The sequence below is a fragment of the Arabidopsis thaliana genome, chromosome 5 (assembly GCF_000001735.4).
Source record: "Arabidopsis thaliana chromosome 5, partial sequence".
Classification (NCBI taxonomy): domain Eukaryota; kingdom Viridiplantae; phylum Streptophyta; class Magnoliopsida; order Brassicales; family Brassicaceae; genus Arabidopsis; species Arabidopsis thaliana.
In genome coordinates, this window is record NC_003076.8 from 2,048,001 (window position 1) to 2,060,313 (window position 12,313).

General features: G+C 37.7%; 2 protein-coding genes and 1 non-coding gene across 10 annotated transcripts; 1 reads left to right on the forward strand and 2 right to left on the reverse strand.

The window, feature by feature from the left end:
• Window positions 1–92: 92 nt before the first annotated feature.
• AT5G06670 (P-loop containing nucleoside triphosphate hydrolases superfamily protein) lies at window positions 93–7,615 on the reverse strand (the record flags this gene model as incomplete). 8 transcript variants are annotated; one of them, NM_001342893.1, is made up of 24 exons in its annotated part: window positions 93–803; window positions 914–1,069; window positions 1,180–1,227; window positions 1,393–1,443; window positions 1,546–1,671; window positions 1,763–1,903; window positions 1,988–2,200; window positions 2,495–2,650; window positions 2,777–2,926; window positions 3,058–3,210; window positions 3,295–3,402; window positions 3,533–3,637; window positions 3,831–3,935; window positions 4,101–4,163; window positions 4,313–4,380; window positions 4,611–4,689; window positions 5,110–5,169; window positions 5,285–5,338; window positions 5,416–5,481; window positions 6,021–6,073; window positions 6,328–6,417; window positions 6,598–6,695; window positions 6,790–7,047; window positions 7,367–7,575. In NM_001342893.1, the coding sequence occupies 23 exons, from the start codon at window positions 7,017–7,019 to the stop codon at window positions 243–245; spliced, it is 2,934 nt and encodes a 977-aa protein (NP_001332372.1). The 8 variants fall into 8 exon arrangements, with proteins under 8 accessions (NP_001332372.1, NP_001332373.1, NP_001318493.1 ...); NM_001342892.1 differs by having other exon boundaries at window positions 7,286–7,575; NM_001342891.1 differs by having other exon boundaries at window positions 243–803; window positions 6,021–6,100; window positions 7,367–7,485.
• A 912-nt stretch (window positions 7,616–8,527) lies between these two features.
• SPC98 (spindle pole body component 98) lies at window positions 8,528–11,859 on the forward strand. Its single transcript, NM_120751.4, has 2 exons — window positions 8,528–10,995; window positions 11,108–11,859. The coding sequence occupies exons 1-2, from the start codon at window positions 8,741–8,743 to the stop codon at window positions 11,367–11,369; spliced, it is 2,517 nt and encodes an 838-aa protein (NP_196286.1). The 5' UTR covers window positions 8,528–8,740; the 3' UTR covers window positions 11,370–11,859.
• A 293-nt stretch (window positions 11,860–12,152) lies between these two features.
• AT5G06685 lies at window positions 12,153–12,234 on the reverse strand. The gene has a single exon. It is a non-coding gene; the product is annotated as a tRNA-Ser (tRNA).
• Between the last annotated feature and the right edge of the window lie 79 nt (window positions 12,235–12,313).

Sequence of the window (12,313 nt, forward strand, 5' to 3'; positions counted from 1 at the left end):
AAGATATGCAGGGTTCCTCCAGCTAAGCTCCCATGTTGAACTTGGTTAGCCTTTTGTGTATATTGATTACAGAACATAAAATATTTGCTTAGCGAATCGCAAGTTAGAGGATTCAAAGAACTACTTTGCACAAAAGATTTTCCTTGAGGATACTGCCAAAGTATTATCAACAAGCAAAAAAATCAAGCCCAAGAAGGAAATGAGAATTTACAAACTCAAAATCACGAATGTCAAATCATAACTTAAGTCCCAAAATGCTCGATTCTTGTCTCTGATACTGAATCAGACAAACCTGAATTAGCAGCTCCTTGGGATCTCAACTTGGCAACAAGACCCCACATATTAGCAAGTTCATTCTCTAGATACGCTTCCCTTTGTTTCGACTCTTCTACTGTTCTTTGTAGCTCGGCTTCCCTCTGAATTTTTTCAATGAGAGCAGCTTCGAATGAAACTTCACGTTCCTTGCTCACAGTCAGTTCTCTCTTCAGTTCCATCAACGAGTTTTCTTGCTCTTTCCTCTTTGAAACACTCTCCCTTCTTCCATTCCTCAGGTTTCCTGTCTTTCCCTGTGGTGTTGTAACAGAGCTCTTCTGCACTGCTGCCAGATCAGCTGCTAGTCTCTCGTTGTGATTCATAAGTCTTGCTATTTCCTCAGACAATGCCTTGAGCTCAATAGCAGCCGCTGAAGCAAGCTCTTTCGCATATGAACTCTCTTCAGCTAGTTTCTTGTTTCGGATTTCTAGTTGTTCATTCAGTTCACTTAGTTCTGCAGCTTTCAGTTTAAGCTCTTCAATCTCAAATGCCTGGTATGTCTCATTCAGGTAGTGAATAAAATGTTCAGATTTTCATATAATCAAAGTATAAGGGGAAAATCTTCACAATAACATGTTGTGAAGTATATGTGAATTTTCACCTGTGCTTCTATGACTTTTTCTTCATTTTTGTTTGGCGATTGAGAAGATTGTTGCATGTGACATGTGACCGAGTTGATATCTCCCAGTTCCAGGGCGTCAGAGAGCTGCTGCTTTAGGTTTGCAACCTCTTCTTGCAAATCTTCACAGAAACTTGTCTGCAGAAAAGAGTTGATCAGTTAGATAATTCTCTGAAATGTCTGCGCACTAGCTTCAAAGGTTCCTAAATACGCTGGAACTGCGGAAAGAGACGGTGTATTATCTGAACCTTTTCGGTGAGTTGTTCCTGAATGATACGATTATCTGCAGCTTTAACCTGTAAATTAAATGAATACTGAGTAAAAAGAGTCCTAATCCTTAACAGATCATATCGAGCTAAATAAGATATATAGTTGCAGGTAGGTTATATAGCAAAGCCATCTAGGTGCAGTATCAATTAAGAGCTGAAGTATTGTGTAAAGAGAGAGAGTTTCAGCAGCACCTCGAGTTCAAAACATTTCTCATTTAGTTGAGCCCTCATTTCAGAAACAGCCTGAAGATAAGAGCGACTCACATGAGAGAAAATCCAACCTCAAACAAATGTCAGAACAAGAAGCACAAGGCTACTGTGTGATGTTTGAAAAAGATAATCGACCTGCACGATATCAGATTTATCCAATTCATCATGTGATGCTATAACAAAATCCAGTATTTGTTTCCCCAACGTAGCAATCTGGTCGTTCTTTGCCTTGATGTCGCCATTGAGGTTTATAATCTCTGCCTGCATAAAACCAAAGACAACCAGGAAAGTAAATATCTGCAGAATTTGATCCAAAATATGATAAAGATCATAAACAGATCGCAAAGATTACTTTAATTTCTTCATTTTGAGGGGCTTTGGCAGCCTCTTCTGACAACAGTTTAAAAGACCTTGATTGTTGTGCCATCTCCTCTGATAAAGTCTTTTGCTGTTCCCTCAGTATTTCCATCTGGTCGATCATTTTTATTCTAGTCTGGGAACAAGTACACAATGCCTTAAAATCGTACATCACTTGTTCAAAAGAAAGCTCAAGAACTGTGAAAAAATCTCAATGTACCTCAGGTGTCTCAATCTCATGAAAACTGTCTTCATGAGCTTCTCTATTCTCCATAGTCTCTATAATTTGATCTGCCAATGCGGAGCCTTCTGAAAGTCTAGATTCTGTATGAAAATCACTGCCTTCTCCTTGAGGAGTTGACGGTGTACTGTTGGACTTGACTGCACTCGACTTGTCACTGAGGCTTGATCCCCCCAAACTGCTGTCTTTTTTCTGATAGTAAACAGTAATGAGAGTAAAGGTGGCAAAAGAGAGACCCCCAAAAAAGAAAAAAGAAAATCTAACTAAGAGGAAATGAAGCTGTGTGATAAGGAGCATAATTTTTATAAAGCACATACGAATGCTAGATATATGATGCGCAGGAGACTGTATACAACAGTATAGTAAACAGTAATGAGAATAATGAGAGTAAAGGCTATGATGTTGAGGAAAATGCTCCGATTTAAACAAGAGAAGCCAACGGTAAAAGTTTATCAAAGCATATAAATTCTACAATCAAATGTGTACCTTAATTTTCAACCAGTTCAGTAGGCCATGCTTCCTTGTCTTCTTTTCTTCTATAAACGCATCATCTATAATCTCAGGAGTCCCTTCACGAGAAACATACAATTCAAGGTTCTCATCATCTGTCAAGTCGCGCCTCTTATGCGGTAGGTAAGCAAGCTGGCCATGCATTATCAACTAAGATCAGCCAAAAAAATAGTAATTGGCAGACATGATTTTGGGAAATGAAGAGTTATGTTTTATATTGTTTTGTAAAATAGGTCTAGGCTAGAAAAGTGATTCTACCTCCTCTTCTCCGAATGAGTGTCTCCTCCGAGGATCAGCACGATAAGAAAACCGCGATGTTTGTGGAGTTTTATTAGACACGAGAATTAGTTTTGTCAGCCTTTGGATTCGACTCAAGAGAGCTGCTTTAGCATCTTCCTCTTCTTCTAGCTTTTATAATCACATCAAAAGAAAATCATGCAAAGCAGATTTCAAGTCTCCACAAACTGAAGCTTGGTACAGTAAAAGTATCATTGGTTTGTTGAAAACATTTAAACAGGGGTCAATGCAGAAAAACATACTTTCTGCTTCAGGAGAACAATGTCGATATCATCTCCACTGATATCCTTTAGCTGAGAAACTGGTTTAATTCCTTGTTTAAGCTGTTCCAGCTCCTCCTTGAGTTGGCGAATCTCGTATTGGTACTTCTTGATCAATGATTTCTCATCAATTATCTGTAGTTTTATAAGGTTAGAAATCCAGAATGAATCTTCAGTACAGACATGCACTAAGCTAAAAGGATAGATGTAAACTAAGACCTTGTTCTGTGCGGCTTGAATCTCAATATGCTTTGCACGATGAGCAAACTTCAATGTGTTGTGTGTTTCTTCAGAGTTGCTTGATGCAGGTGTCACTGTACATATGAGCTATCATATTCCAGATGGAACAATCAATCAGTTAAATCGATCATAACAATTGTTTTCTGCTGCCTATGTTCATGTTGTGTGTGTCATTAATTGGAACAAGAAGCTAAAACAGATCTCTGACAACACTTACAGATACACGTCCATGACCACTCAGTGAGGACTCAAGCAGTCTGGTTAATTTAGAGTCCCTATATGGTACATGACTAGCCCTTCTATCTGTAAGCTTTGATATTACCTACAAAATTGCAAAAGAACGTACCAACTTCAGCTTTTGGGAGATTACTTAACATAATGACTGGAAGGCAAAAAAAACCAACCAAGCTTTTCAGCTGTAAAGGAGGTGGAAAAAGCCAAAGAAGTTCTTAAATTTCAACTAAATTCGAAAAACTATTGTTGCTTGGGAAAAACAGTGAGAACCAAGAACTCACGGTCCCTAAAGTTAGCAAACTTTTATTTATATAAGACCCTTCCTTGCGCCTTAAACCGCTGGTTTCAGCTTTTGAGCTCTCAGAACCTGCCAGGTCAATGAGGTTCTGCAGATATAAGTGAAATTATGAGCAGTTAATCAGTTGTTCACCTTTAAGTGTTCAAAGAGTGCAACAATAAACAGTTTATATAGTTGATTATGCTCCAGAGTTGAAGAAAAAGTAAGCTATAACCGAACATAAAATTACAGGATAAGAACAAAGATGTTATACCAGCTGCGAGAGGTGTACTGCTCCACCTTCATTATTGTCACCCAAGGGACTACTCTCTATAGTCTGCAACCAAACCAGTTATAACATCTTTCAAAAACTTTACTGATAGATATGAAAAGACAGCCAAACTGTATACTTACATTACTAAACAGGGGAAAGCAAAATCAAATAAATAAATCTATCTATGCTTTGAAAGAGAAAAATAAACATACCAGGGTAAACATTGTATGGCTTCGGCTGCTGAGCAAATTAAAACTTGTGGATCCAATATGTCGGTGCTCTGTCATCAAACGAAAATTTAATCAAGATGACTTGCATGATAAACATAAGAATGAAGAAAAAAAGTAGTAGATTTAAGAGAAGGATTAAGAATGAAGTGAAAATACTAGAATCAAGAAAGAGATGCTAGTCTTCAGAATTGCTATCTCATATCACATAAAATACCCCAACTGGTAAAGGAAACACTTTCTGACAAAGAAATCTTATGAAAATTTACATGGAAATGCCTACCTTCTCCAGCTGCTATGAGAGAAAGCACATGAGCAGGGGACAGAACAACCTCTTCTTTAATCCCTTCAATATAGGTTCCCTATAATCAGCAATAAAGAGAGAATCAGTGCAGAATTTAAGAGGGAAAGACACTTAATGCAATAGAGGTAGTCATGTTTATTCTAAAATTCTTAGCCCAACCAATAGTCAACAGGTACAAATCTAGTATACTTGAATAAAAAATGTGATCCAGAACATTCAAATATAGATAGATAATCATGCCACTTTGCACATTATTTGCAGGATCTCAGAGAATTTCATTTATATTAAAATGGAACAAGTACTTTCATGCATCTAGCCGAGAAAAGATGTATCCTCTAATTAAACAAAAATGGTGTGCTAGGATTTAGGATTCTATAATGAATATAGTCCCAACAAAGATATTATGAGACAGTGAAATCCGCGCTAAGCATGTTACCAACAGAAAGTAAATAAGAGGATCAAATGCTGAAACAAGTACCTGCTCATCTTCTCTGATCCTCAAATTTTGTCCTGCTGGATTCAACAAATCATTGACAACCTGAAGCAAAATGAACCCTAGGGATATTAAGAAAAATCAAAACCAGAATCTGACTATCAATCAACACCACTGGTAAAGTTGACGGGAGGGAAGAAAAGCAGGCAGTGAGTAGCACCTCGTTATAAATTTCAAAGTAGGAAACACGTAGGAGAAATTCTCGCCTTGGTGTCTGCGAGAAAAATGAAAAGTGTGATTTAACTAGCACTTAGGCCAGGACATTCGACTAATCAACATCCTAAGAAGTACCTCTTGTATAATGCTGAAAGCATCTTTCACGGCTAATGGTATTATACCAGGAGATCTTTGGTTCCCCTGACATTTGAACCAAACAAAACTTTCTTCATGAGATAAAATAGTTCTTATTTCATGCACATCTTTAAAGGTAAACATGGACTCTACAATGAAGTGTGTAAGATCATCCGGCATTAGGGCAGGGCCATGTATTGATCATGGCTGTCATAAGTGAAAAATTATAGAAGGTTGCAAAGTGTAAAGCAAAGAACTAACTTAAAGAGTGCAGCCATATGCTAAATTTAGTAAAAGAAAAGGCTTTCTAGGGTCAACAAAGAAACCCTAACTAGAAGGAATAGCCAAATATCTAATATAAACGATATATCTTAGGATTCAAACATCGAGTTCTATTGCTAATCATTATGGCTACTAAAGGAGAGAAACTTTGTTCCTGAACTACTCAGTGATTTAGCCAGAAAAGAAGGAAGAGGTAAATGACTCTCTGACAGATAAGCATTGTCTGGGATGACACATTGAAGTACATTGTACAAGGTAGTAACCTAATACGTTCTATTATAATAAGATGAAAAGCAAGAAATAACATGATTAGTGAATCTTACATGCATTGTATGAGTTTTCCCACTGCTTGTCACTCCATATGCGAAAATGGTCCCTGTGGTTGAATTAACACTCAAAGTCACTACAATAAAATCAAATTGGCAAGAAAATCTAACTTAAAGTTGTTCTAGAGACTAGAACAAGCACTAGATAGAGTTTGGCAACTCAAAGATCTCATTTTCTAAATGAATGGTCATGCAACTGTTCATGGTACTGTAGCTCGGGTAAGCTTGATACTAAAAATATCTTTTTCTCTTCTAAGAATAAAGTCTTAACTAGAGAGGGCAATAATAAGTGTTTAGTCCATACCATTGACCCCCGCCATAGCACCATTAACGACATGCTGAGCAGCAACATCATAGACATTGCGTGTAGTCGTAGTAGGCCCGAAAACACGATCTGCAAGAAAGGACAACAGAAATTTCAAGAAAAAATATGGCAGATTGGACCTTGATATCTAGTTTAATTTAGGTCTTGATTCATGATGCATGAAACTTCAATCCATTCCACAGAACAAGATTTATGATGGTTACAGAAACTCATGAAGTCATGAACACTAGTCAAACTGTTAAGACTAACCATAGGCATAAGCTATTGATTGATTATTCTCATTCCGCACTATCGTTTCCCCATCTGCATACCATGCAATCTCCTCTCCTTTCCGGATTTCCCTTGGACTAAGTGAAGCATAAACCAATGTCAACAATCCACAGAACAAACATATAAAACTAAAGTGTTTGAATCCTACACAAAAGAAATCAACATATTCACCTGAGTGGACGAAAACGCACAGTGACAGTGACATTTTCTTTGGACTGCAAAGGCTTAGGTGGTAACTGAGGCTTGCTTCGAACCGATGAAGAAGTAGGGGAGCTATGGCTATCTACAGACGCCTCTTGATAAAGTTTTGAAGACGAGGTTGTTGAAGATGCAGAGGACTCAACAGTCTTTAACTTGCTAAATCCACCATTTCTAGTCTTTGATACTTGTTTAGATCCCATCACAAAACCAAATTCAAACTTCGAGTGACTGAAAAAATGAAGAAAGTACAAAACTTTATCAAGTACAGACTGAAACCAAGCTAACGGAATTATGCTCGACTGTGTAATGAGCTAAAGATTCCTTTTTTTTTGTCAAACTGAGCTAAAGATTCCAAATTGTCATAGAGCAACTTGCAAATTGACAGGAAAGCAATGAAATTGGGAGTTTACAAAGCTCAATCGGTAAGCGAGTGAGAGAATCACAATGAGAGGAATAAGAGAATTACGGAAATGCCACGAGCTTCGAACACTTGGGTTAGGTCGAAAATTGCAATAAAAGAGAAGAAGAGAGGCAAGTGGGTACTAACTCAATGTAGCATCACCGCCGCTAAAAGCCGAATCGCATGCAAAGGATTATGATGATGCAAGAGAGAGTGAGTGATTACGTAGAAGAAGAAGAAGAAGAGGAACTTAAAGAAGAGAAAAGCATAATCATCATTAAAAGAGTAATTAGTTAGATGATTGCGATTGTTGTGTAAAAGAGTGTTTACTTTTTAATAATAATCTCTCGCTTGCCTTTGAAGTTTGAAGTGATAATACCCGAGTTTCAATTGTTTATTCGTTCTTCTCTTAAACTGTAATCACCAAAACATCATTAAGAGATAAAGATAAGAGAAGAATCGTATACGTACACATGTACAATTGTACGTATTTGCCTTCACGGATTTTTCTATGTCATAAATAGCTATAAACTTCTAAACTTTTGTTGTTGAATCAATTATGATTAGATAAGGAAGTAAATTGGTGTGAAAAAGATAAAGATATGGAAATGATAGTAAAGTAGTGTATATATATAAATGGTGTGCAATCTGTAACAAACAGAATATAGAGAAATTAATTAGTGAAAAAAGTAGAAAGTGATTGTTACAGGGAATATTTTTCCACATACGTAAAAATAGGTCTAATATTTTTACTTTTTAATTCCGATCTTGTACTTTTCTTTTTACAATTGATTAAAGTGGAAATAAGCTTCCTTTATTTTCATCTTCATTGATGAAAATAATGAGTAGAGAAACATTTTACTACCTAAAATGAGTAGAGAAATCATTCCTCTATTCAGAGAACAAATGTCTAAAATGAACTGTTTTTATTATTTTGCTCAATAAATACATAAATTTGGTAGATAAAACCAAATAATCTTTTTTAAATGCTAGTTAATTTTTTAAAAAAGTATACATTTTTATTGGTACCTTTTATTGTGAATTAAATATTATGAGGTTTTTTCATATTTATATATTTCTTTATTAATTTTAAAATGGAAAATTCTCAAAATTCCATTAAACAAAAAAATTCTACGTAACATATCAATTAACTTGTGAACTTTTTTTTAATTCAAACATTATTTTTCTCCGTTGTTTCAAATAATATATTTGAAATAAAACTTATAACAAAAAAAATGAGAAGATATTTTGCATAATGTTTTTTTATTCCAATGTTTTTGGATTTCAACATATGTATTCAATTGCCCGCCGAGGAAAAATAATTACATAGCTCTAAAGTCCAAAAGAAGCCCAATCTTTTTTTATTCGTTCACTCACTACTCTCTTCACTCGCCCAAACTCTGCAAAACCTCTTTCGATTTCAAAAATCAAATTCACCAAAAAAACTTCGAAGAACAAAAAAAATCCAAAAAAAGGTGAAATCGAAGAAGAAGAAAAAAAAGGCAAAAGCTTGAATTGATTATGGAAGACGACGATCAGCAGAAGGCTGCAGATCTAGTACAAGAGCTTGTTCTTCGTCTCGTCTCACAAAACCCTCAAACCCCTAATCTCGATCCCAATTCTCCCGCCTTCCTCAAAACCCTTCGTTACGCTTTTCGTATCCTCTCTAGTCGTCTTACTCCTTCCGTCCTCCCTGACGCCACCGCTATCGCTGAGTCTCTCAAACGCCGTCTCGCTACTCAGGGTAAGTCCTCCGACGCACTCGCTTTTGCCGATCTCTACACTAAGTTCGCTTCCAAAACTGGACCTGGCAGTGTCAATAACAAATGGGCTCTTGTTTATTTGCTTAAAATTGTTTCTGACGATCGTAAATCGGCTATAAATGGTCTTGATTCCTCGGTTTTGTTACCTAATTTGGGGATTGGTGATACTGGTAATGGGGTTTTGAGCCGTGGAGAGGCTAAGAAGAAGGATTGGAGTAATGGGGTTTTGTTGGTTAGTAAAGATCCTGAGAATTTGAGGGATATTGCGTTTAGAGAGTATGCCATTTTGGTTAAGGAAGAGAATGAAGTGACGGAGGAGGTTCTAGTGAGGGATGTTTTGTATGCTAGCCAAGGAATTGATGGGAAATATGTCAAATTTAACAGTGAAATCGACGGTTATGCCGTGCAGGAGTCTGTTAAGGTGCCTCGAGCTACGAGGATTATGGTTCGTATGCTCTCTGAGCTTGGTTGGTTGTTTAGAAAGGTTAAGACTTTTATAACTGAGAGTATGGATCGGTTTCCAGCTGAGGATGTGGGAACTGTTGGGCAAGCGTTTTGTGCGGCGTTGCAAGATGAGCTTTCTGATTATTATAAGTTGTTAGCTGTGCTAGAAGCGCAGGCCATGAATCCTATTCCTTTGGTTTCTGAATCAGCAAGCTCAAACAATTACCTTTCTTTGAGGAGGTTGTCGGTATGGTTTGCGGAGCCTATGGTGAAAATGAGACTGATGGCTGTTTTGGTTGACAAGTGTAAGGTTTTGAGAGGTGGGGCGATGGCTGGGGCTATCCATTTGCACGCACAGCATGGTGATCCGCTTGTTCATGATTTTATGATGAGTTTGCTTCGATGTGTGTGTTCTCCGCTATTTGAAATGGTGAGAAGTTGGGTTCTAGAAGGGGAGTTGGAAGATACTTTTGGTGAATTCTTTGTCGTAGGTCAGCCGGTTAAAGTCGATTTGCTTTGGAGAGAAGGCTATAAGCTCCACCCAGCAATGCTTCCATCTTTTATTTCACCAAGTCTAGCTCAGAGAATTCTGAGAACTGGGAAATCTATAAACTTTCTTCGTGTTTGCTGTGATGACCACGGGTGGGCTGATGCAGCTTCAGAAGCAGCAGCTGCCTCTGGGACAACAACTAGGCGAGGAGGTCTCGGGTATGGTGAAACAGATGCACTTGAACATCTTGTAACCGAGGCAGCAAAGAGAATCGACAAGCATCTGTTGGATGTTCTATATAAGAGATATAAATTTAAGGAGCATTGTCTTGCGATTAAGCGTTATTTACTACTTGGTCAAGGTGATTTTGTCCAGTACTTGATGGATATTGTAGGACCCAAGCTTTCTGAGCCAGCCAATAATATTAGTTCATTTGAGCTAGCTGGGTTTCTTGAGGCTGCAATACGAGCATCAAATGCACAGTATGATGACCGTGACATGCTAGACAGATTGAGAGTGAAGATGATGCCTCATGGCAGTGGAGACAGAGGCTGGGATGTATTCTCATTGGAATACGAGGCAAGGGTTCCATTAGATACCGTGTTTACTGAGTCTGTTTTGTCTAAATACCTGAGAGTGTTCAATTTTCTCTGGAAGTTGAAACGGGTAGAGCATGCTCTTATCGGAATTTGGAAGACCATGAAACCAAATTGCATCACTTCGAACTCATTTGTTAAGCTTCAAAGTTCGGTGAAGTTGCAATTACTCTCAGCCCTGAGGCGGTGCCAGGTCCTTTGGAATGAAATGAACCATTTTGTTACTAACTTTCAGTATTACATCATGTTTGAGGTATTGGAGGTATCATGGTCTAATTTCTCAAAAGAGATGGAAGCTGCTAAAGACCTCGATGATCTCTTGGCAGCGCATGAGAAGTACCTCAACGCCATTGTTGGAAAATCTCTTCTGGGTGAACAGTCACAGACCATCCGCGAATCACTTTTCGTCCTGTTTGAGCTTATATTACGGTTCAGGAGTCATGCAGATCGTTTGTATGAAGGAATTCACGAGTTGCAAATAAGGTGTGTTTTGTCTTTTATATTCAAACAAAAGTAGACCTTAAACTATTGCTCAAACATTTTCCTCTGATTTTAGGGTCACAATTTGATCTCTAATATCACCGATTTCCTGCAGATCTAAAGAATCAGGACGAGAAAAAAACAAATCGCAAGAGCCCGGTTCATGGATCAGTGAGGGTAGGAAGGGCTTAACACAGCGTGCTGGAGAATTTCTACAAAGCATGAGTCAAGATATGGACAGTATTGCAAAGGAATACACATCGTCACTTGATGGATTCCTATCTCTCTTGCCTCTGCAACAATCTGTAGATCTCAAGTTTCTCTTTTTCCGGCTTGACTTCACTGAGTTCTACAGCCGATTGCATTCCAAAGGATAAGAAAGTTGAAAGAGTATCAGGTTTAGTTGAAAAGCATATTGCACAATCGCAAGAGAAGAAGACATTATCTACGTCTTTCACTAACCGCTGACTGCAGCATGGGCTCTCCTGAACCAGGGATGCAGAGGTTCTTTTCTTAAAATCTAGGTGCGTGGGAGAATCTGTTTCTTATTTAGAGACTGCCTCATAGATTTTCTGTCTTTTGCATAGATTGTTTTTTCAATGGCTTGTTTCAAAGTTTAGGATTGGGAAACAGATTCTTTGTGTTGGTAAATTGGGGAAGGTTTGTGTTTGAGTTTGTGCTATAAGTCTGATGATCTCCAGCTTTAGTTTTTTTTCTTCTTCTGTGGTTCACTGATTTGTATGATTTGTTTTATGACTTGGTTGATATAAGAAGGAATCAGTTGCTTCTTCATAATGTGTATCTCCATAGTGTAAAAGGCTCCAAACTCTGAATTTTTCACTATCTAGAAGCTTCTGTAGCCACGGCCTGAGATTGAGCACAAGCATTAGCTCACAGTGATTTTAATCCGCAAGCCTTTCTCTTGCAATTAAGAAGAACCTTTGTGATACTCTTCCTCTCATCCACATTGATCTATCTCTGTGTGAATGAAGCATATGAACAACAAAAAACAAGTAGCTTTTGGCAAGAGTTACAGTCTCAAAATCTAAAGCAATCGTGTCCAATTTAAAAGAAAAAACAATTCACGGTTGTCGATTAATTTGCAAGTGCAGGCCAAACTGGAGGTTAACATATAAGGAAAAAAAAAAGGTGAAAAAATTCGTCGCCTGAGAGATTCGAACTCTCGCGGGGAAACCCCATTTACTTAGCAGGCAAACGCCTTAACCACTCGGCCAAAGCGACGATGATGCTCAATTAATGAATTGATTAATTTAATCGTTAATTGAAATTATTAGTATAAAATAGAAATCAAAATGTGAAA

Bases quoted from the DNA above. Each gene is read 5' to 3' on its own strand.
- SPC98 (NM_120751.4), top strand. From the start codon at position 8,741: ATGGAAGACGACGATCAGCAGAAGGCTGCAGATCTAGTACAAGAGCTT. The intron at 10,996-11,107 runs GTGTGTTTTGTC...GATTTCCTGCAG, and splicing joins ATTCACGAGTTGCAAATAAG to ATCTAAAGAATCAGGACGAG.